Genomic DNA, 23715 nt, shown 5'->3' with positions numbered 1-23715 from the left:
TAAAGTAAATGTAATATTTTTTCTTTGTTGCTGAAATAACTTTTGGGTAATGAAATAACTGATATCTCTTATATTTTCTTCAGGTTTTGGTCCCGTGGTGAACCAAATGACCAGTTTGGGAGGGAGGACTGTGTTGAACTGAAGTCTTTTTTTTTTTTCTTCAGACCTGAACAGCTGGAATGATGTTCCATGTTCAATGAGAAAAAAAGCAATTTGTGAGAAATAGGGTTCATCCTTGTTATGCTTTTACTGTTATCTTATGAATCATTCTTACTGTGGTCACAAAACTTCTAACTGAGGTTCCCACTTTTTAAAACGGTATACTACTGTCATTTTATTGAAACCACTTGATATTAATTATATTTCAGATTTTTTTTATAATATACAAAGACGATATTCAGATTAGGAAATGTAAAATTGTAATTATTTTCTTATTCCTGTAATAAACTCACAGCATCCTGTTTTTCACGGGGGTAATCTAGTACAGTGGCTAATGTGGCACACCAAACATCTGATGTCTTGCTCCATCACAAGCAGATCTATGTCAGTATGTCCTTTTTTCTAGCTGTTATCGTGCATCTCATTTGATTGTCTGAAGAGTTGAGGCGACAATCACAGTAAACTACAGAATATGGTCTAAAGTGGGGTTTGCCAGAATACGGTTTGCCAGTGGGGTCAATTTGACCCCAGCAGTTAAAAACCTCCAGAATATAATTTTATTTTCAAATTTTTATCTATCAGGTACTTTATGTTTCTTCATTGACTACTCAAATAGCTCTTTAAATAAAACAACTCATTTTCCAGATTTCTCAAACAGTCGGAAGGGGGCTTCATCATTAAAAATAACTTCTTTCAGTCTTCTGCTGTCCAATCCATGCTGTACTTGCAGAATTCTAGTCTGTCCTTGATGTTTTTCTTGGAGAAAAGTGACTTCTTTGCTGCCCTTCTTCACCAAGCCACTGTCCAAAAGTCTTGACCTCACTGTGCCTACAGATGCACACCTGCTGCCAATATTGAGCTCTGCACATGGTTCAGGATTGACTCTTCAGGAGGTGACCGTCCTGCCGCTTGCTGGACAATCTGGGATGTTCTGAAGGCTTCTTCACTGCAGTGGAATTTCTCAACTTGAAGTTCTTGATGATCCAGTAAATGCCCAAGGATCATCGATGTGTATAGGACTGTGTACAGGACACTGAAAATATGTCATCGTGAAAAATTTATGTTTACCTAGTTGTCCCCATTAAATGACGAAAAGTCATCAAATATGAAGCAAAAAAAAAAAGATGTCAACCATATTTTTAGAGGCGTTAAACATTGCGTGGGGTCAAATAGACCCCAAAGATAATACGAGCATAACTTGATTAGATAATAATGAAATGTTTAATTCCAATATTAGTTACCTGTGAATCGTAATGTAGGGTGGACACTTGTGAACCATTAATTCATGAGTTATGAACATTAATAACCTGTGAAAGTGAACCTTAATTTAAAGTGAACATCTGCGAACCAGAAATGGTTCAGAAGTGTTTATGTTCTGCACCTTTAAACTTGTTTATTATATATATATAATATACATATTTCCCATCCCTGTGTTGCCCCAGACACCCAGTTTGTTGTATGTTGCTTTCTGATTGAAAAGATTTAGGCTTAAAGGTGCCGAAGAACATGTTTTCAAAAGATGTAATATAAGTCTTAAGTGTCCCCTAAATGTGTCTGTGAAGTTTCAGCTCAAAATACCCCATAGTTTGTTTTTTTAATTAATTTTTTTAACTGCCTATTTTGGGGCATCATTATAAATGGGCCGATTCAGGGTATGCGGCCCCTTTAAATCTCGTGCTCCACGCCCCAAGAGCTCGCGCTTGTCTTAAACACCATAAACAAAGTTCACACAGCTAATATAACCCTCAAAATGGATCTTTACAAAGTGTTCATCATGCAACATGTCTAATCGCATAAGTATAGTATTTATTTGGATGTTTACATTTGATTCTGAATGAGTTTGATAGTGCTCCGTGGCTAACGGCTAATGCTACACTGTTGGAGAGATTTATAAAGAATGAAGTTGTGTTTATGAATTATACAGACTGCAAGTGTTTAAAAATGAAAATAACGACGGCTCTTGTCTCCGTGAATACAGTAATAACCGATGGTAACTTTAACCACATTTAACAGTACATTAGCAACATGCTAACGAAACATTTAGAAAGACAATTTACAAATATCACTAAAAATATCATGATATCATGGATCATGTCAGTTATTATCAATCCATCTGCCATTTTTCACTATTGTCCTTGCTTGCTTACCTAGTCTGATGATTCAGCTGTGCACATTCAGACGTACTGTCCTTGTCTAATGCCTTTCATAATGTTGGAAACATGGGCTGGCATATGCACATATTGGGGGCGTACACCCCGACTGTTACGTAACAGTCTGTGTTATGTTGAGATTCGCCTGTTCTTCGGAGGTCTTTTAAACAAATGAGATTTATATAAGAAGGAGGAAACAATGGAGTTTGAGACTCACTGTATGTCTTTTCCATGTACTGAACTGTTGTTATTTAACTATGCTGAGGTAAATTCAATTTTTGAATCTAGGGCACCTTTAAGGGTAGGTTTTAGTGTGGTCTGTCATAAAAAGACTAATATAAGAAGTAAATGATAAAGAATAAGGCGTGAGGGTTAAGTCTTCTTGATGCTCAAAGTTGATGGTGAAGTGCGATTTTTCCCCCAAACCACTTCACCAGAAATCCAGCCATGCAGGTAATTTGCAGGTTACAGTGTCGGGTAGGTTTATGTATCAGTTTGTGGTGTAAGCAATCAGTACTGTGACATGTCCAATAAAACCTTAACAATTGGCTGAAGGTTGCCATGGGCCTGGCTTCTGACGTCACAGAAAAAAAAAAAAAAAAACATATATATATATATATATATATATATATATATATATATATATATATATAGGTTTTATTTATTTAAAAAAAAAATTGTATACAAAATTTGCACCTTTATACCGGAATATAAAAATATTTTTGTAAGAAATCTTTTAAGACCAATTCCTCCTTAATCCCAGTATGGAACAAACCTTTTAAATAATAAATACAAAAAGCCTCCCTTCTTTTTCTAATTAAGTTGATGTTACCTCCTCTTAGTGGAATTTTTATATGCTCAATGCCAAAGTATAAAAAGGAAGACATAGGTGTTACAAACACAGGAGGTCGGAGACACAGGAAGTATAATGATAAGATGTTTATTTCAACACCAGAATAACAACAGTGAAGCAGGTGAGTGAATGGTAAATCTTCGGGTGAATAGTGGTAATGAGAATGGTAATACTGTCCTTTGTTTTGTAGGTGAAGGATGATGGCAGAATGCAGGTATCCAGACACAATGTTGACGTTGGAGCACACACACGAAGACGGAGCACACAGGAGGAGAACAGGAGAAACACTGGAGACAGGTAAGTAGTCCAATGGAGTCCTTGAGGTGAGCATACAGGTAAGATGCTAACGAGACCAGACAGTGAGCGTGTATGACTGAGAGTCCTGCCAGTGATGAGTGTGCTGATGACGTGCAGGTGTGCGTGATTAGTATTCGGGTGACGGGGTGCGCTGTGATTGGGTGACGGTGGAGCCTGGTGTTTCTGTGACAATAGGATGATTACATTCTTTAAAATGTTTTGCTACTGGTTTTGTGATATCACCTCTTTTGATGGAGCTCCTGTGTTCTGTAATACGATCCCTTAAGCGACGTGATGTTTCTCCAACATGTACTTTTTTGCGAGGACACTTGATTAAATATATAACATTTTTAGTATTACATGTGATAAAACTTTTGATATGTATATCCTTTTTATAGACAGGGTGTATATTTAAAATTATGACTATGACAGTATGGTGCAGCACCACTTAAAATCCAGCACACTTAAAGTGAAGCTTCATTTGTCATCTGTGAAACCGATGAATTCACTGTAATGAATTCATCGTAAAAATTACAGCAATATTTTACAACAGCTGGCTGTATTTTAATAATACAGCATATTGCTGTAAATTGCAATGAATTCTGAGAGGCGTGGCGGTTTGCCTCAAATTTACAGAATATTGGTGTAAATTTCAAACATACAAAGGCATTGTGGGATCTCCAACGGTCGAGATTCAGGTAACGTTAGCATTAAGAGGAGTGATTTACAACTGTGGTAAGTGACTTATTTCATTTTCCTTCTCCATCTTTGGTAACTATATATGTTTCTACATTCGCAATTCATGTTGGTAACCTCGGATTGACGCATCCTCCGTCCACGGGGCGTGAAGCAGATTTGCGCAGGGTTTTCCTCAGCGTGGTCGCAATAGGATCTCACACATTCCCCGGCGCTATAGCACTATGGCCCGAAAATTAATCATTGCATGGTTTTTTTGACAACAGTTGGAATCCATGGAAACTTTGTGTTGATCAGCACACTTGGTCGTGATTATTTTATGGCGTAAATCACATTTGTTTAGGCAGACAGTCATCTGTTAACACGGGCCAAATCGAAAAAGCCTCGTGATCAGCCCGGTCACGGAATATAGTTCACGTCAAGTGGACATTTGCTAACTTAAGGTAATGCAAAGACTTTAACATCTCTGTTTGAAATAAAGTTTGCCTTGTATAAATAATTTATTACCATAGCAAAACCAAATCTTTTTTAACTTGAAATAAAATGTACAGATATGTGTGTTTGTTGACACTTGAACAAACTGATCGTGCGCGAACATGTCTTTTATGTATACTATGTATTTTATATCTATTGAGGCCTTTAACACAGAGAGGAAACTAATTTTTTTAGGGTGAATGTCTCCCTATTTGACGCTAGCAAACTAACAAGATAAATAATGTATTTTAATTAGTGGGACATCTAAATCTGTTCTGTATTTATCCGGAGAGAGGAACAAAGACGAAAGAAAATGTGCTAAAACAACAGGCCAGACGGTTCAGAAGAAACGGGTTGTGGTCAGCCCACATGTTGCCACTCTTCTGTGGTGGATTTTCAGTGGAACTTCTGAAAAGTAAGAAACACACACACACACACACACACACACACACACACACGCACACACACACACACACACCAAGATCTATTTTTACTTTTATTATAAACTTTTATTATTCTATACTTGTATCTGACTGTATCTATCATCCCTCTATCTGGTTATGACTGTATCATTATGTTTTGTTACATATCTAATATATTGTCCTCTTTGTTCCTATTTCTAGCCACACTTTGCATTTGTGATTGGACAGCATCTGGAGCTGAATTGTTCTCCTTTTTTTGGGATCAAAGTTTGTTGCACTCACTTGGGCCTTTGTTGTTTGGCCATGTTGGAAGTGGCTTAATGTTCATGAAGTGTTAAAATAATGAATTACTCATTACTCACCCTAATGTTGTTCAAAACTCGTAAGACCTTCGTTCATCTTTAGAACACAAGTGAAGATCTTTGATCTTGGTTCATATGGATTAATTTTATGATCTCTTTATGAACATTTTGAAGTGTCAAAGTTCCAGTTGTGAAGGCTTGCTATGGAGGGACCGAAAGCTTTAAGACCTTTGTTCATCTTCGGAACACAACTGATGTTTTTATTGACATCCGAGAGCTTTCTGTCCCTCCGTTGACAGCCTATGTAACTCGCACATTTAAGGTCCAGAAAGCTAGTAAAGACATCATTAAAGTAATCCATGTGACTCCAGTGGATTAACCTCAGTTTTATGAAATGACACAAATGCTTTGTTTGCGAAAAAAAAAAAAAAAAGACAGAGAGCTCTCGGATTTCATTCAAAATATGATCATTTGTGTTCTGATAATGAACAAAGGTTTTATGAGTGTGGAATGACATGATGTTGAATAATTAACGACAGAATTTTCATTTTTGAGTAAACTAAATTTAAAGTCATGCAGTTGTGTATTTCTTTTTGGTGTGAAGGGCCATAATGGTTGATATGTTTCAAGAAATTTAAAACTATGTAAATTCATGTCCATTCAAGAAAAAAAAAAAGGTAAATAAAATACCTGTTTTTCAAGATTAAGAAGAGTCTTTTTTTTTTTAATTGTTTTGTGAAATAATAGGTGAAGTAAGTTTATATGTGCATTATACAACATTTTATGCAGTTAAACATGTTTAAAGCATATGCGGCTAATAGTTTAAATTTAAAATTCAGCTGCCAGTCTTCATATAAACAAATACAGCAAATACACACTTTCAAATAGTTTACTGTAAAAAAATACAGCACATTTTTAAAAATAGTTATTTACTGTAATCAAAGAATACAGTAAAATTACAGTAATGCTACTGTAAAAATTAGATTAAAATTAAATTACATTAAAAAAATTTAATTAAAAATTACAGAAGCCTCATAACCCACAAGGCAGAATTTTCCCATGCTTATGAGCTAGGATGCTATGAAAAGAACTAAGGAAACGAAAAGAGGATGCACAGTTAAGAAATAAAAGCTCCAGATAAAAGAAACACTGTCGAAGCTGAATGTCAGAAAGTGTCTCAATGTTCATACACTAGAAGAGCTAACAATCATTCTCACAATGAGATTAATACACAGTAGAAAATTTATTAGAAAATGTGTAAACTTGTAGAAATTGGAATGCTGTAGCATAATAAATCTTTTAATCCGTAAGACTGGTTTTAAATGTAGTATGAAGACAGTCACACAAAGCAGTATGAAACATTTTAAGAAAATAAACCTTTCAAAAGCTTAGATCTAATGTTCAAATTCCCATTTTCATTGTGTAGAAGTGAAGATATTTAAAATGAGCTCATTTAAACTCTAAGGAGACTTTCACATTGGGAGTTTAGTTGGAAAGGGGCATGGTCCGCATGAAAAATCACTAATGTGAAAGCTTTCATGCGAACCCGGGTGCACACCAGGGTACTGAACCCGAGACGAGGAGGTGGTCTGAGTTCGGCTGCACTCGAACTGTGCCGCGGTTTGCGTGAATATGAAAGCAACACAGACTTGGGTGCGCACTTGTTCAGGAAGTAAAGTAAGCTGCGCATGCATTTTAGCCATGTAAGAGATGATAGTGTTGATGATTTACCTTGGATTCGAGCAGGAGTGAGCCTGCAGTGTATTCACAATTTGCGAGTGCAATCAAAATAGGCTGCTTGCAAGCAGCGGAACACATCTACACACGACGCACATGCAGTAAACTCAAGTGTCGTTTACTCTGCTGCACATAACAGCACCAAATTATTATTTTTTTTTTTAAAGTTTTGACTGATGGGTGACTTTTTATGATTTGAAGAGAAACACTGTTACAAAAACCACAAACTGCCCATTTTCAATAAAACATCATTACTAAACCTCTGTTCATTCTCAAAAAAAACTGTAGATGAATGACAGTAATAAAATCAGTCTGGTTTGTAATAAGAGAGAATTAATGTCTTTTTAGTTGATTTCATCTAATGCCTGGGACACACTAATCGATTTTGATATTTTGACATTTACGATTTGAGATCAGGGATGCTCCGTCTCGATCGGTTAAATTATCATAATGACACCACACAATAGATGATTTTTTGGACTTTCAACATAAACTTTAATCCAAAAATAGACAAACAACAAAACAAAAGTAAAACAGCACCCCCTCATGGACTACCGCCATTTATATAAACATAATAAAACGCAACATAAATGTCCCTGGCCTGGTCCTCTCTTGTCCTTCGTTGTCGTCACTCCTCCTTTTATTCCTCCAGAGCTCCTCTGTGGGACTCCAGACCGGTGTTCATTAGCATTCGCACCACCGGCCTCTCTCTGTTCCCACGGCTCTTGGCCCTGCCCTGCTTGCCACAATTATCCTTCAGTTAATTATCACTAATATAAAGGTTCAGTTAGGGCTGTTTGGGTTGTTCGTTTGAGTGATCACAGATTCCTCTTGTTGGGTTTTTGTACCTGCCAAAATCAGGTTTGTCATCTCCTATGACAACTGTCAGTATTGCCGAGGCAGAAAAAATAACACAACCCTGCAGCCAAAAGGTAAATGCCATTATCACTGTTTTCCATGTTCGTGAAGTAAATAAGTTTACACAGTTTTTTAGAAATACCAAGTGCTGGTGTTTGAAATGTGTTTGACTAATCAATGTACACTCATGTCACAGATAGTTCCATAGAGCTGGTTTAGACCCTACTCTGAAGTAGGAGCTAATTTAGTTCCCCCAAAAGTAGAACTAAAATGCTTCCTAGTTCCTGCGGTGTGAACACGGCAAAATCCGGGTACTTCAGCCAATAGTTCTAGGAACTATGAAAAGGTTCCTCTGTGTGAAAGCCCCTAATGAAATCACTTCCTGTGTAAATTTAGCACTATATGAATTTAACTATTAAAATAAGTCATCATTCTAAGAACCACAGCTCATCTGTCAAGATGTACTGCACGCCCCAAGAAGATATAATGGAATTAGAGGGCTATTATGAAAATGCTAAACAAAGAAATGTTATGAACACAACTGGACCTCAAAGACACTACCAGAATGAAGGAAGACCTCAAAATCGCAGTAAGCAGAGTGTTTAATTTGTAGTAGTAGAGTAGGCATCAAGAAGGTGTCGGGAAATGACAACTGTTAGATTTCAGTCACTATATGTCAGTATCTATGCTTTTATATGAAATGAATAATCAGAATTATTTCAGAGTTTGAAACTTTATTTCTGACAGTATGGACAATATTCATTAACATTTGTGTTTTCATCTTGTTTCTCAGAAAGAAGTCGATGTTTGTTGCTGATCACAGTCTGTCTTGGGATCCTTTGTCTTCTTCTGATTGCTGCCATTATATATCAGCACTTTCTGTGCACTTCTAAACGAGGTTAGATTTTGTGTATCTATTTTTTTCTTTTTTGTCATCTTTTATGTATAAAGTTTTATAATGTTTGTTTCTGCAAGGATATCTGTGGGGTCCAGATGGTTTGTTCATATCCAATGAGTTAAGGAGCTGGTCTGACAGCAGGCAGTACTGCAGGGATCGAGGAGCTGATCTGGTCATTATCGACACTGAAGAGAAGCAGGTGAGTTTGTGACTCCATGGCCGCGGGAACTAGTGATGCTGAGGGTGCTGCAACACCCCCTTCCGACAGCTGTTTCAATACATTGGAATTTAAGATGACATGACTTCAAATTAAGTTTTTTGTTTTGTTTTTGTTTTGTTTTTTATTTTCCCCCTATATCCATAAAATTACTTCATTCATAAAAATTATTTCATGCTGCTGAATATGGTTTTATGACTTGATGAATATACACAGCAAAACCAAGATTTATCATATTAAACATGTTTGATATTTATGATTTGGGATTGTGCGGGCCCCAACGTGATCGGAAGCAGTAAAATAATCGTAACGATGCCACAAAATTTTGGGACAAAAAGTTGGTTGCGAGAAGCCTCGAATATGAAATCAACTGAAGATAAAAGACATTAAATCTCTGAAGATCTGATTAATCAACTCCACAAACAGCATTACCAGCTTCACTTATTACTAACCTGATTGACTTTATTTCTGACATACATCTACAGAAGCTCTTACTGAGAATTAACAGAGGTTAAGGCTGGCCACATACTAGACGATTTTCAAATCTTAACCAATTTTAAAACTGTGGGAGATCACAGACAAAATGACAGTTTCAGATGATTTTTAGCATTATAATCCTCTGAATGGACACAGAAGATGATTTGACATGCTTGATATTTAGGATTTGAGATCGGGGATGCTCTGTCTCGATTGGGAGCAGTTAAATAATCGTAATGATATATAATAGAGAATTTTTGGACAAAAAATTCATTTGCGATAAGCCTTGAATCGGGCTGCGCCCCCCGATCGTTCAGGGGTGCAAATCGGGCTCAAAACCAGGCTTAAAATCTTCAAGTGTATGGCCAGCCTAAGATGTTAACCCTCTGGAGTCTGAGGCTGATTTGGGGCTTGGAGAAGTTTTGACATGCCCTGACATTTGTGCTTTTTTCAGTTGTTCATAAACATATAAATGACAAAAGTGTCATTACACTGTATTCAGCACAAACTAGGCTACAATAATATGTGAGGAACATGTATGCACATGTTTGTGTTTTTGAAGAAATAATGTTTATGCGTGGTTATTGAAAAAACAAAAAACTTAAGTCACTGAAATAAGGCCAAAAAAAGTATATTAAATCTGTGTTCACAAGACTTTTGGGTATTGGAGGTTGTAGACTTGAGTTTTTGCTTCAGAATTATGTAAAAATTATGCTGCCTACTCCTTCATATAAAACAATATATTGATTTAGTTTTTGTAAGACACTTTTTGTCAAGAAACACAGTATGCGTGGAGGCGTGAATCTGCATAAATAATGGGCCATTTACACCTGAGAAGACAAAAGAATCACATAATAATGACCTGAAATGACTTGCATATTAATGAGGCCTTTCAGTCAGGTAGGCTGTGAAAAAAAACCTCTGTAATTATGTCTCAGCTCATCATAAACAGCAATACTGTGAAATATTATTACAATTCAAAATAATGGTATTCTATTATACTCTTTAAAATATAATGTATTTCTGTGGTGCAAAGTGTCTGAACAATTATGTTACCTCTATGGCATTTCATATAGGCTTTTAGCTTAAAAGCATGCACATTTGGAGAAATATTGATGGATTCTTATATATTTATGTCAATTTTCTATACTGAGAAGTAATATTTATTGTCATCACTATGAGTGTTGGATACTGTGTTTTTAATTCATACTTGCAGCCGGAGGGCGCTCTCTGTGCACATTTAGTCCACAAATTATTCTAAAGAAGAAAAGGAACTAGGAACTAACGGCATGTCTTCTAGAGATCACTAACCAATTGCTTTAACATCCAAATAAACACTTTTCAAGACAATACACGATTGAGACGATGAATGCATGTATTGCCTCTGAATTTGCCTCTGAATAGCGCTGGCTCCGTGGGCGTGGCCGCATTAGCGGGTAATGAGCTGAATCACGGACTTCTGACATGGCTCTTTTTTCATACAGATTACATAAACACAGAATGTTTGTTTTCGATTTGACTTGCATGATTTAAAACCTGACATTTCAACATTTCTTTAGACGTAAGTGTCCTTTTTTTGTCATTAGTATTCATAAGTTACAGTTCATTTTCTGAGAACTATCAGATTGGACTTTGTTCAGAGGAGAGATCACGCATCATGTTAGTTTTCTTTATTTTACAAAAAGCACAACATTGTGTTTTTACTCTGAGTGTACACAAATAAAAGAAGACATTCTATAGTTTCAATTGATATATTACTTATGTCTCTATGACAAGAAATGACAGAGTATTTTAAGTCTGTTTTGCTGCAATGTGAAAAAAATCCTGCAAAACGCGCCGGCGCGTTTTCAGACCTCAGGGAGTTAATGTTCTCTTTTTTTTTTTTTTTTTTTTCTTGACCAATAAGACGTCAATATCTAAACCTCAATAAGTTCATTCTCAATAAGAGCTTCTGCAGACACATAGGTGTGTAAGGCTGGGGATAGCTTAGCCTTCCCATGGCCACGGATCAAAAATTAACGGGGGTTCAGCCAAAAATGCACCTGCACATTTAAAATCTAATAATAAAGTGAAAATGAAAATTAAATGAAAAGCGTTGATTGCGGCATTAAATATAGACCTGCTCATGTTGCATTATATTTTTTATGCGTTTTACAGCGTTGCGCACTATAACCAATCACACATGATTCTGATCAGCATATAATTGCAATGGCCAATCAGAGGCATTCAAATTCGTCATCACTGAAATGCCGGATTTTTATTTAGTGCTTGATCTGAACTCAGAACTCTGACTGAATTCTGCACGCTCACGAATACTCTCAGTGTCATCATAAACTGATAAACATAAACAGAGTTGGTGATTGTGCTCTTGAGAGCGTCAAAACTAATATAAACATGTTTTTCTATTTACAATGTATTTTTGCAGCGTTGAGCAATGTAAACATATCTGATGATTTCTTGAGCTCATTGGCCAATCAGACGTGTTTAAGTTAGAATCCCCTCACCACTCAAAACGCCTGAGTTTTTGTCCAGAGATCTGCGCACTCAAATCCTCTCATTATAATTTAACTTGCAACAAAAAAGTGTAGATAATATGTAGGCTAAATAAGATATTCATTATACAGTCACCTTAATCAATTAGCAGAACTCTGTGAGATCGAATGAATTAAGACGAGTGACAGTTTAGTGATTATAAAGGGAGCACCTTTATGCGTGCTTTCTAGGTATTATATAATGATTCAGAATTCAAGAAAACGTATGTTTTGCTACATTAGGTAAGCCGCATACAGTATGCTTGCCTGTTCAAATTATGATTTGTGAACATAACCACTTTAACCCTCTGGAGTCTGAGGCTGATTTTGGGCCCTGGAGAAGTTTTGACATGCCCTGACATTTGTGCTTTTTTCAGTTGTTCATAAACATATTAATGGCAAAAGTGTCATTACACTGTATTCAGCACAAACTAGGCTACCATTATATGTGAGCAACATGTATGTACATGTTTGTATTTTTAATGGAATAACGTTTATGCAAGATTATTGAAAAAACAAAAAACTTAAGTCACTGAAATAAGGCCAAAAATATATATTAAAACTGTGTTCACAAGACTTCTGGGTATTGGAGGTTGTAGACTAGAGTTTTTGCTTCAAAATGATGTAAAATTATTCTGTCTACTCGTTCATATAAAACAATAGAGAAATTTAAATTTTGTAAGACACTTTTTGTCAAGAAACACAGTATGCGTGGAGGCATGAATCATCATGAATAATGAATAATTTGCTATGCACTGGCAATAGCAAAGTTATTGCTCATTGAACAAAACAACATGCTTCATATTATTGGTACATGCAATTATTCACAACCTAACCATAAGCTCTGCTTTGGTTGGTAACAAAACTCTTTCAAATGTCAGACATAACTGAACATTAAACATTAACAGATATTTCCCTTTACTCAAAAACGCATAAAATAACACTCAATTTCAATATTCACTCTCCATTTCCAGCCATATGCAAAGCTGCATCTAAAACCGCATAATTGAATTCTCTTAAAATAAATAGGCAGCCTTCTTTTCTTAATTTTATTAGCTTAATTGTTTCCTCAATTCAAGCCTCAAAACCGATTAAGTTTCCTTTAAAAAAGGAAAATGTATCTCTTGGTTTTATTAGTGAAATGTTCTCAATATTTTCGACACAACACTGAACCACAATTTTATTAATAAAATATACACACTATTTTTAATTATCACCTTAATTTTTTAATGAAAATTACAAGACCGAAGATGAATCTTTTACAGTGTTGAGGACCAGCATGTCTCAGAACTCATTTGACAATGCATTTTCAGACATTGGTGAAATAAAGAGGTCTTGATTAAAGCATTCATCAGCATTAGGGCCATTCTCACAGAACGTGTTTTCTATTTCACGGTGCTATTTTTCCATAGTTTTTCTATGTAAACATGCTAGAAGGACGTGTTCAACCATTGCGCTCATGGATTGTGTCTTTTGCAGTGTCTTGCGCATGACACAACTCATGAAAAAACACGTCTTGAGACCTTGCGTTTTTTCACGTCTTCAGTCTTTGCTTTCTGTGTAAACTCCAGAGCACCAAACTACATTTGAGTATCATAAGGTGTCACCACCATGCAATATCAAGCCCTGACCCCCCCCCCCCCCCCCCCGCACCCCCCTGATAAAATATGTCCCTGTGGCTGTGTGAGTGTCTGTTAATGAATGAAAGGAATCACACTTATTCCTGTTTTTATTCACACACAGAGGCATATAACTTCATTCATACATGAGAAAATGTGGATTGGTTTGAATGACATTGAGAACAAGGGGATCATGAAATGGGTGGATAATTCACCACTGAAACAAGGGTAAGTGCAAAAACACTCCCAGAAAATCATGTAGGTGTATTTATTTTGTCTTTTTTTAATTCTCATTTTAAAAAATAAGACGTCAAAACCTCCAGATTGACTGAACATTTGAGGTTCTGAATAACTGAAAATCTGACACATTTTATTCAGGTTTTGGTTCAAAAATCAGCCAGATAACAGATATGGAGAAGAGGACTGTATCGCAGTGTTTCCTACAGAAGACACCCTGAACAACTGGCATGATTACCTGTGCTCAGATAAGAAAAAATGTATTTGTGAGAAATAGGTTTCACCCAGTCTTGTCATGCTTTTACTTGTATTATCTTATGGAATCAATTTCAATATTATTTTGTTCACATATAATACATTATATAGATTCCTGTCTTTTAATTTCTTCATTTATTAACTGCTTTCATGTAAAAGGGTGATGCTGCACTTTACATCTGATGTGTTCATGTCTTGTTCCATCACAAGCAGCTCTATATTAATATGATCTTATTCTAGCTGTTATCATGCATCTCATTTGTTAGTCTGAAGGTGAAAATCACAGTAAATTTCAGTTATTAAAGTGTCCCAGATTGCTCTGATTCACCCTATTATTCTGATATTTTGTGTCTGTGAAATTTAACTGCTTTTGAACTGCTTCCTGTTTTAATAAAATAGTCAATTTACATTATTATCACAAAATTCTGTTTTATTTCGTATTTCATTCTTGTGTATCTGCTTTATTGTTCTATGGAGAGATTCCCTCCAGTCCAGCAGGGCGCAGCAGAGAGCAGGTGTATCAGACTGAAGCATTAGATTCAGGGCACTTGCTGCTATTTCCTGCATAGACATAATAAAATACATACCACGCCTCATTGCCCGCTGGATCGCAGGTCAACAGTGCCGCCATATTGTGTGGGCAACATGCCATAACTCTCATAAGTGGACTGAAGAATAGATGCCTGACTATTTTGAGGTTTTACAAACCGTCGCACAATCCAAACCACACATGGGGGATTTACCTTTCACATGTAAGTCTGAACAGTTGTTTCTGGTTGTATTGGTTCATTATAAGATTTTTTTGACAGCTTGCTGACCACCAAAGTCATACTATTAAAAGCTAGAGACACCGCTGAGTTTATAGTCAAATCTCAAACCCCACCTCAAACACGCGGCAACCTCATCATTCACAGGTGAGTGACGTCATCTGGGCTCTTACTTTTTGTTTTAGTCAGTACTATCTCTGTTTAAAGGGATATTTCACCCAAACATGAAAATTTGATGTTTATCTGCTTACCCCCAGCGCATCCAAGATGTAGGTGACTTTGTTTCTTCAGTAGAACACAAATGATGAGTTTTAACTCCAATTGTTGCAGTCTGTCAGTCATATAATGCATGTCAATGGGAACTTCATCTAGCCTGGATGCCAGCCGAACTTAGCCCCGCCCACAACATTTTGAGGTTGGGGAGTTCGGTCTGGACTCGATCCGTAGAGGAGTAATTATGCCCGAACAGAAACTGTTCGGACCAATCACATTGTCAGGGTGATGATTGACAGATTATCACCAGAAACGTAATCAGCCACGTCATCAAAGAGCGCTTGGGGAGATTGATTGACAAGCGATCTAACCAATCAAAACGCTGCATCCTCCATTTTGTCCGACAAAGCAGTCAGGAGTTAGAAGATTAACATCGGTGGAGTTAAACTTGAAAAATTGTGCATATTGACATCTTTCCGCGTTTGAAACAACATTCATTCTCATGTTCATTCATGTTTATTTGATGCTATAAATGGACTAGTAGGAAGAGATGATCGGTTCACGAGCCTCTTGAGCTGAGGCGCTACAGCAATCTGTCACGGTCATGGTCACAACACATTAAAGAGCCACAAAACGGTTTTTATTGTTTGAATTTTTTTAATAACTACACAGTTTGAAAGCTGGGACTTTGTTTAATATCATAAGTAACCTGCTCTGTCTCGTCTGTCGATGTGTTGTCAGTTTCCTCTTTGCTCCGCGATGTATTTTCCACTGTGTGGCGTGACAGCGCCACGGCTTGTCGGACAAAGCAACAGTAACTAAGGGGGGCGAGTCTTTGCGAAAGGTCAATTAGTTTACAACAATGATGGCTGTTGTTGAAGAACTGAGATGTGTAGATTCCGCCATCGCGTCCGTTATAGAAGATATCGACAGCGCATTAATTTTAAAAGAGGAACAGAGGACCGCGATCAAGGCATTTGTCGATGGGAAAGATGTCTTTGCCGTCCTTCCTACGGGATTCGGCAAAAGTTTGATTTATCAGCTGGCCCCGATGGTCACTAAGAAGAGTTCTGTTGACAACTATGCATCGTTCAACATACGTCACTTACTCTGTAGCTCTGATTGGTTGTAGGTCTATCCAATTGAGGTCTTTCCTGGATCGGTTGAAATACGCCCCCATAATCAAAGCCCAATGGAGCAGTATCAGACTCATATTCGAACTAGAATTGAGTATGACCACGTCAGGCTAAACTTCATCTATAAGAGTCAAAAAACACACAGACAAATCCAAATTAAACTCTGCAGCTCACAGTAAATCACAGTAAACTACAGAATATGGTCTGAAATGTCCCAGATTGCCCTGATTCACTCAGCTATTCTTAAACTGGGTGTATGTGAAACCGCTTTTGAATTATATTGATATCTCTTTGAAGAAAATTGTTGAAAACCAACGTAAACCCACAGCATTTTGTTTGGAGCAATGGATGCAGTGCTGCGTTGTTGTAGAAACATACTGTGTGATGATAATGCACTTCCTATTGGAAATTATTTATTTATTTATTTATTGTTGCTTGAAAGAACACATAAAAATGCCAGACAAGCCCCAATGAGACAAAGAATTCCAAGGAGTCCAAATAGCAGCAAACAAAGAATAAACATTCTTATAACATTTTTAGCAGGAAGCTTCCCATTTGGGTACTGGATGTGGACTCGCATTGCTCAGACATCAAAGTTTGGTTGAAAATGAAAACCCATCCTTTGTTGATGTCAAGCTCCAGAGTTATTAAACAATTCTAAAAACAGCATTACCAGCTTCACTTATTATAAACCAGACTGACTTTATTTCTGTCATTTTTCATAGTTCTTATTGAGATTAACAGAGGTTTAGATGTTAATGTTTTATTGAAAATAATAGTTGTCATCACCATTATGGTGATCAGTGTTTACTTTAGTTGGTCAGTTTGATGCTCGACTTTTCGGTGTTAGCTTTTCATTCAAACTTTGTTTGTTATGGCAAGACCAGCAAGAGAAATATGATCAGATAATGGCTGCTTGTTAAAGATTAAGATATAATCATCATGTAATTTATGTTATAAATTTATATTATATTTATATTATTGATTGTAACCATGTGTTTTTACAGCATGAGATCCAGTGTTTTAATCAGATAATATGTAGAATTTTAAAAACACAAATTATTTGGAACAAATGAACCACTTAAACTATCATGCATTTTACTCCAGTGAATATTCCTCTTACCTTGAAAAAGACAGTTAATTTACACATTTTCCTTTTGTGACAACATGCCCCAATAGCAGGGTTTGTGCATCTTTAAGAGATGACAAGCACCTCATGTGCATCTCATCTATCAGATAAGAGAACCTCAGTTAAAGCTGAATGTCAGAAAGTGCCCTAATGTTCGTACACTAGAGGGAGCTAAAGATCATTCTCACTTGTAGATCATTAATACACAGTGTACAGTATTCTTGTGGACTTGAAAGAACTGGACTACTAGCTTAATAAATATGTTTATCTCTGAAAGGTTTGAAGTATCTGGAGTGTGTCACTTGAGAGAAAAGCTGTAACAAAGGCACAGATCCACCATTTTGCTAATTCTCATTTCCATTGTGTAGAAGTGAACATATTTAAAAAATGAAGACAACTCCTTGAATCAGAAGACACTGTGTTGGAAAACAGGTTCAATGACTATATCTGTTAACAAATGCCAGTAGAAACAGAGATGTTATGACTGACTTTTTCTGATATGGAGAGAATGTATCATCTTCATTCTACCAAATCTCAGTCAGCTCAGAGTTAAAGGTAAATCAGTTCAGTATTTCAGTGGCGCAGCTTAAAAAACACTATTCATTATCTTTCTGTTAATTGCCATGAATACAAAGGTCTGCTAAGGCTGTTTAGGTGGTTCATTTGAGTGGTCACAAACTCCTGTTAGGTTTTTACCTGCCAAAATGGGGTTTTAGCTCACTGTGTTTGAATGTACAAGATGATATGGTGATAGAGTTTGGGTCTGAAGAGAGTTTCAGGAAGTCTATTCACATTGAAGGACAGTGTCAAATTATATCACTTCCTGTGTAAATTTAGCACTATATTAAATGACCTAATGAGAGTAGGCATCATTATAGGAACCACAGCTCATCTGGGAAGACGTACTGCAAGACACAAGCACAAATAATGGAATTAGAGGACTATTATGATAATAAACGCAGAAATAATAAGAACACAGCTGGACCTGACAGACACAGCCAGTGTGAAGGAAGAGCTCAAAATAACAGTAAGCAGAAAGTCTGATTTGAAGCTTTTATATGAAATGTATTAACCAATAATAAGATTTTTTTTTTAGCATATTTTACAATAGTAAATCTAGGCGTTTGTCGTTATAAAACAAAATAATTTACTTACAAAGCTTGATTTGAAACTATTTCTGACAATATGGAGTGTATTCATTAATATTTGTGTTTTCATCTTGTTTCTCAGAAGGAAGTCGATGTTTGGTGCTGACCACAGTCTGTCTCGGGATCCTTTGTCTTCTTCTGATTCCTGCCATTATATATCAGCACATTAAGGGTGCTTCTAAACAAGGTTAGTGTTTGTGTACATCATTTCCTTTTCCTAGTTTTTCCTTTTATGTATACAGTTTTAAAAAGTTGTGTTTCTGTAAGGATATGTGTGGGGTCCAGATGGTTTGTTCATGTCCAATGAGGAGAAGAGCTGGTCTGACAGCAGGCAGTACTGCAGGAATCATGGTGGTGATCTGGTCATTATCGACACTGAAGAGAAGCAGGTGAGTTTGTGTGAGTGTCCGTTAATGCAGAGGTTCCCAACCATGTTCCTGGAGCTCCCACAACACTGAACATTTTCCATGTCTAATTAAACAAACACTCCTGATTCAGCTCATCAGCTAATTAGTAGCGAATCCAAGACCTGAAACAGTTGTGAGATTTAAAATATGCAGTGTTGTAACGCCTGTGTTCATGAATGAGAGGAATCACACTTATTCCTGTTTTTATTCACACAGAGGCATATAACGTCATTCCTCAAGGAGAGTGTGTGGATCGGTTTGTCTGACACAGAGAATGAAGGCAACATGAAATGGGTGGATAATTCACCACTGAAACATGGGTAAGTGCAAAAAAATCATATGTGATTTCCCGAAATTTTCTGAAAACAGCTTTACCACAAACCCAAGCAGCAAAACCCAAAATACACTCCCTAAAAAAATAGATTCTATTAAAAAAATAATAATAACGTTTTTACTTTTCAGCAGTTTCACTTCTGCTTGAGCTACTGTACTAAATTTACTCTTGAAACTGTCATTGTGCAAGTGGAAGTACTCATGATTTAAGAATTGCTTGTGACATTCTTTAGTTGTAATTTTCTGAATGGATATAAACTTTGGTTGAACAATACATAATTAAAAAATCTGACACATTTTATTCAGGTTTTGGCTCGAAGGTGAGCCGAATAACTATCGTGGTGGAGATGAGGACTGCATTGAACTGAATCCTACAAAACACACCCTGAACAACTGGAATGATCTCAGATGCTCTCAGATGAGAAAAGGGATTTGTGAGAAATAGGGTTTCATCATGCTTATCTTTCAATCTTATTCTGGGGCTGTTTTCACAAAACATTTTATCTATTTTAGTTCTCCTAAATCAGCAAGTTAGGAGATACTTTCAGCCTTAAGATGTTTTTTTGAATATGGCCCCTATCACATAATTCATTATTACAGTTCCTGTCTTTTAAGACAATATCAGTTGATTTAATTGCATGAGCTGCTTTCATGTGAAAGGATGATGCTGCACACTTTACATCTGATGTGTTCATGTCTTGCTCCATCACAAGCAGCTCTATGTCAGTATAACCTTATTCTAGCTGTTATCATGTCTCATTTGTTGGTCTGAAGTGTTGAAGTGACAATCACAGTACAGAAGTGTAAAGTGTTTTAGATTGCCCTGATTCACCCTATTATTCAGCGTTACGATATTGAGTGCTGTAAAACTGCTTTTGATTTTCTTTCTCTTTGAATAAAAAAACATTATTAACAATTTATCGTATAATACATTTCATTTTTTTATTTTTATTTTATATATATATATATATATATATATATATATATGTATATGTATATATATATATATATTAGGGCTGTCAAAATAATGCGTTAATTTCGATTAATTAATCTGAGAAAAAATAACACGTTAAAAAAATTAACGCAGATTAATTAATTCCGTATTGACCTTTGAACCTGGAGCCGTTCTAGCCACCATTCGACTGTAAAATGATGGAGGGAGATGACTGCTGCGCTGACGGACAGAACGAGCAGAGAGCTCTTCCCTCGTGCGCGAGAGCTCTCTCAAAGTAAGCACCGTCTTTGCACTCTCCCTACCTCACACATAATCATCTAAATCAACTGACACAATGCTAAAAGTTTGTAAGACCGAATCCATGTTTCACGAGGCGCATTCGGAGAATGTTTTTTAAGAACGTCACCTCATCTTCTCTGACAGGCACCCTGCACATGCAGCTGTCACATAAACCACACTTTAAGTAAACAAAAAGAAAATCCTATCCAGTGGTGAAGTGTTTTCTGTGTTGACAAATCTTTTGCAATATCCTAATAACAGTCGCGATTCGCACGCAACGCGTCAACGTCCGCTAATGTCCAATTCGCGACCTAATGACTCATTTGAACAGATTAATTTTAATGAATCATGACAACAACTGATTCTTCCACACAGTCTATAATGAATCCTTTACTTGAACAACTCTGAAATGAGAACATAAGTGTGCTTACCCCATTTAGTAAGAGTAAGGTTAGTAAAATTAGTCTTAATAATCTACAATATTTTCAGGTTATTTAAATGACAATGTGTAGTAAATTAGGCCTACCTATAAAATCAGTTACTTTAGACTGGAGTGAGGTGAAACCAGAACAAAGCAAGTTGTTGTTAGCTAGGTGCATTCAATTGTATATGTATATGGAAAATTATATTATTAGTTAATATAACTTCTAAATGCTACTTTTTAAAACTTTTCAGGTTTAGTAAAAAACATCTTCTCTTACAAAGCTATAAAATAGGGCACTTTTTACCGTTTGTGTGGATGACCATGTCTGTCACCACGAAGACCATTTTTGACCCAGGAAAAACCCTGCATTGATTTATTTGAATTGAAATATTTAATACTTTCACAGCAAAAATTATGTATGCGATTAATTTAGATTAATTAATCATGTAATTAATTAGATTAAAATTTTTAATCGATTGACAGCCCTAATATATATACATATATATATATATATATATATATATATATATATATATATATATATATATATATATATATATATTTTTTTTTTTTTTTTTTTTTTTTTTTTTTATAACAACTGTAACACTTTACTTGAAAAATGCTTTTTTCCTCATGTATGTATCTCATATGTGGCTTTAACATTGTCCACTACATAATATACAGCATTAAATTAAGATAAATAAAAGCATCAAGCATCAAGCATTGTGTGATTATTGTCTTTGCATAAAACCCATTTGAAACCATCATCGAATGCTTGTAATAACAGATTGTGATCTAAAGTGGATTTTGATTCGATAATAGGCATTCTTATTTTTTAATGGATTAAACGCTACACCTGTTTTATCATGATTTGTCATGAACATCCTTTATTGTTACAAAAAATGCCATGAGCTACATAAAAAACTAAAGCAAATGCTGACCTCCATCGTGGTAACATCAAACAAAACCAAACAACATCTAAACCTCTGTTAATTCTCAGTAAGAGCTTCTGTAGACGTGTGACAGAAATAAAGTCAGTCTGGTTAGTAATAAGTGAAGCTGGTAATGCTGTTTGTGGAGTTGTTTTCTTGTCTTCTTTCATCTTCAGTTGATTTAATCTTTTTTCTGTTCTTGCTGTTTCTTTTTCCTTCATTGATTCTGCTTGTTAACAGCAGGTGTTCATCAGTGTCTGAATTCACACATGTGTTTTCATTTACTCTCTCAAGTGGACTATATTAGTGAACTAATGTAGGGAATAGTGAATGAGGGTATAGGGTGTGATTTGGAACACAGCCTCAGAGTGTCGACTTCGTGGTATATTGCTGTAGGTTACTTTCTCAAACACGTCAAATGTTACCCAGAATGCATTGTTTTCTACAGTATATTACTGTTTTAATGGAAAACAGTATGTTATTGTCGAAATTTGACTGTTTTTAACAGCAATTTTTACAGTGTCAGAATTTGGCTGTTTTTTTTTGTTTGTTTGTTTGTTTTGTTTGATTTGTTTTTTTACAGCAAGGTTTAACAGTGACGCCTAAAATAGGCTTTTCACTAAGCTGGTTGCTCATTAAAAACCCTTACAGGTTGTGTTTTTAAGTCATTTCAAGTTTGAATGTGATGTGACACAAAGCCTTGATATCTAAGTGGGTGAGGTGTTTAGTTACTTTTTAATCAGTTTTGCAGACTGATTTGCAGATACAGAATGTATACACTCTCAAAAAGGATGTGTTAATTAACAAATTTTTTGTGTTATGGCTATTTTAACACATTTTTGTGTCAATTTAAGTTGATCATGTGTAGAGAGAGAGAGAGAGAGAGAGAGAGACATTGCTGCTGCGTCACTCTGCAAGTCGTTAAGCAAGTTTGTGCCTCTTTCTTCATTGGTGGATGACTTGTGTTCATTTTGACACAGTAAATGTAGTGATGGCGAGATGAAGCCTCATTAAGCATTGAAGCTTTTCAGCCAAGTGGTTCACAAAAGAGTTCATTTCTCGAGGCTTCATTTGCTCACAATACCACCTGGTGGTCAAAGAGTGTAAAACAAGCAGATTCATTACAGATGACCTGATGTGATCTGTGATACACTTTATTTTGCAATTTTTCTGAGGGGATCCCATGGTTTATATGTCTGTCAAAATGTCGCACCAAGATTTGAACCGCATCCAGTCGAACCATTCGAACCAGTCAGGCAGAAGCGAGGCTTCGAACGTCATCAATGACGTCATTGGTCTAAAGCGATACAAGCCTCGATACGCGCTTCACTGAAAGCTTTCGGGATTTTTCGACACACGCTCCGAAGCCTCAGCACAGACCGTAACATCACTAAGTAAATGTGTCTGCTGTTAACAAGCAGAATCAAAGGAGAAAATCACAATTTTAAGTTACCATCATGGAGATCAGTGTTTACTTTAGTTGTGCTCTTGACTCTTGACTTTTGATATTAGATTTTGTTTGGGCTGCTATATCTGAGTTGAAACAGCCATACAAGCAAAGATGATCAGGTGGTGTTGGTTATGTTTTCACATAATCATTATTTGACGTGAACTCATTTAGAGCCCAATCTCTGAGTTAGATTTATATTATTGATTACAGCAGCACTGTGATTCTACAGCAGAAGATCTGCTTTTTCTATATAATTCAATGGTATTTCTTTAAAAGTTGTTCTGATCAAAAAAAAAAAAAAAAAATCTTTGTTTTAGGCACACAGACATCAAGAATCAGCCTGTGAATCTCAACAGTGAC

General features: G+C 36.1%; 2 protein-coding genes across 6 annotated transcripts in view; both read left to right on the top strand.

Annotated features, from left to right (window-relative positions):
- LOC125271369 (CD209 antigen-like protein C) overlaps positions 1-23715 on the top strand; it is a 47228-nt gene that overhangs the window by 13887 nt on the left and 9626 nt on the right. For 2 of the 5 annotated variants that reach the window (XM_048195439.1, XM_048195438.1), the window contains exons 4-5: positions 19199-19302; positions 19622-20231. The exons of 1 other annotated variant lie outside the window; for it this stretch is intronic. In XM_048195439.1, coding sequence (XP_048051396.1) covers positions 19199-19302; positions 19622-19760 — 243 coding nt within the window. In that variant the 3' untranslated portion in view covers positions 19761-20231. Of the gene's footprint in view, positions 1-83; positions 475-19198; positions 19303-19621; positions 20232-23715 lie in introns of those variants that run through there. 2 more of the 5 variants (XM_048195443.1, XM_048195441.1) reach the window with 1 other exon arrangement.
- LOC125271378 (C-type lectin domain family 6 member A-like) lies at positions 8270-14600 on the top strand. The gene is made up of 5 exons (XM_048195453.1): positions 8270-8537; positions 8742-8846; positions 8924-9045; positions 13815-13918; positions 14069-14600. The coding sequence occupies exons 1-5, from the start codon at positions 8351-8353 to the stop codon at positions 14202-14204; spliced, it is 654 nt and encodes a 217-aa protein (XP_048051410.1). The 5' UTR covers positions 8270-8350; the 3' UTR covers positions 14205-14600.

Source organism: Megalobrama amblycephala, linkage group LG7 (genome assembly GCF_018812025.1).
Source record: "Megalobrama amblycephala isolate DHTTF-2021 linkage group LG7, ASM1881202v1, whole genome shotgun sequence".
Lineage (NCBI taxonomy): Eukaryota > Metazoa > Chordata > Actinopteri > Cypriniformes > Xenocyprididae > Megalobrama > Megalobrama amblycephala.
This window is presented reverse-complemented; position numbering and strand designations above follow the sequence as displayed.

Excerpts from the sequence above, each read along its gene's own strand:
- LOC125271378 (XM_048195453.1), top strand. The coding sequence starts at position 8,351 with ATGAATTTAACTATTAAAATAAGTCATCATTCTAAGAACCACAGCTCA. Across the intron at positions 8,538-8,741 it reads AGGAAGACCTCAAAATCGCA|AAAGAAGTCGATGTTTGTTG; the intron begins GTAAGCAGAGTG and ends CTTGTTTCTCAG. Across the intron at positions 9,046-13,814 it reads TCGACACTGAAGAGAAGCAG|AGGCATATAACTTCATTCAT; the intron begins GTGAGTTTGTGA and ends ATTCACACACAG.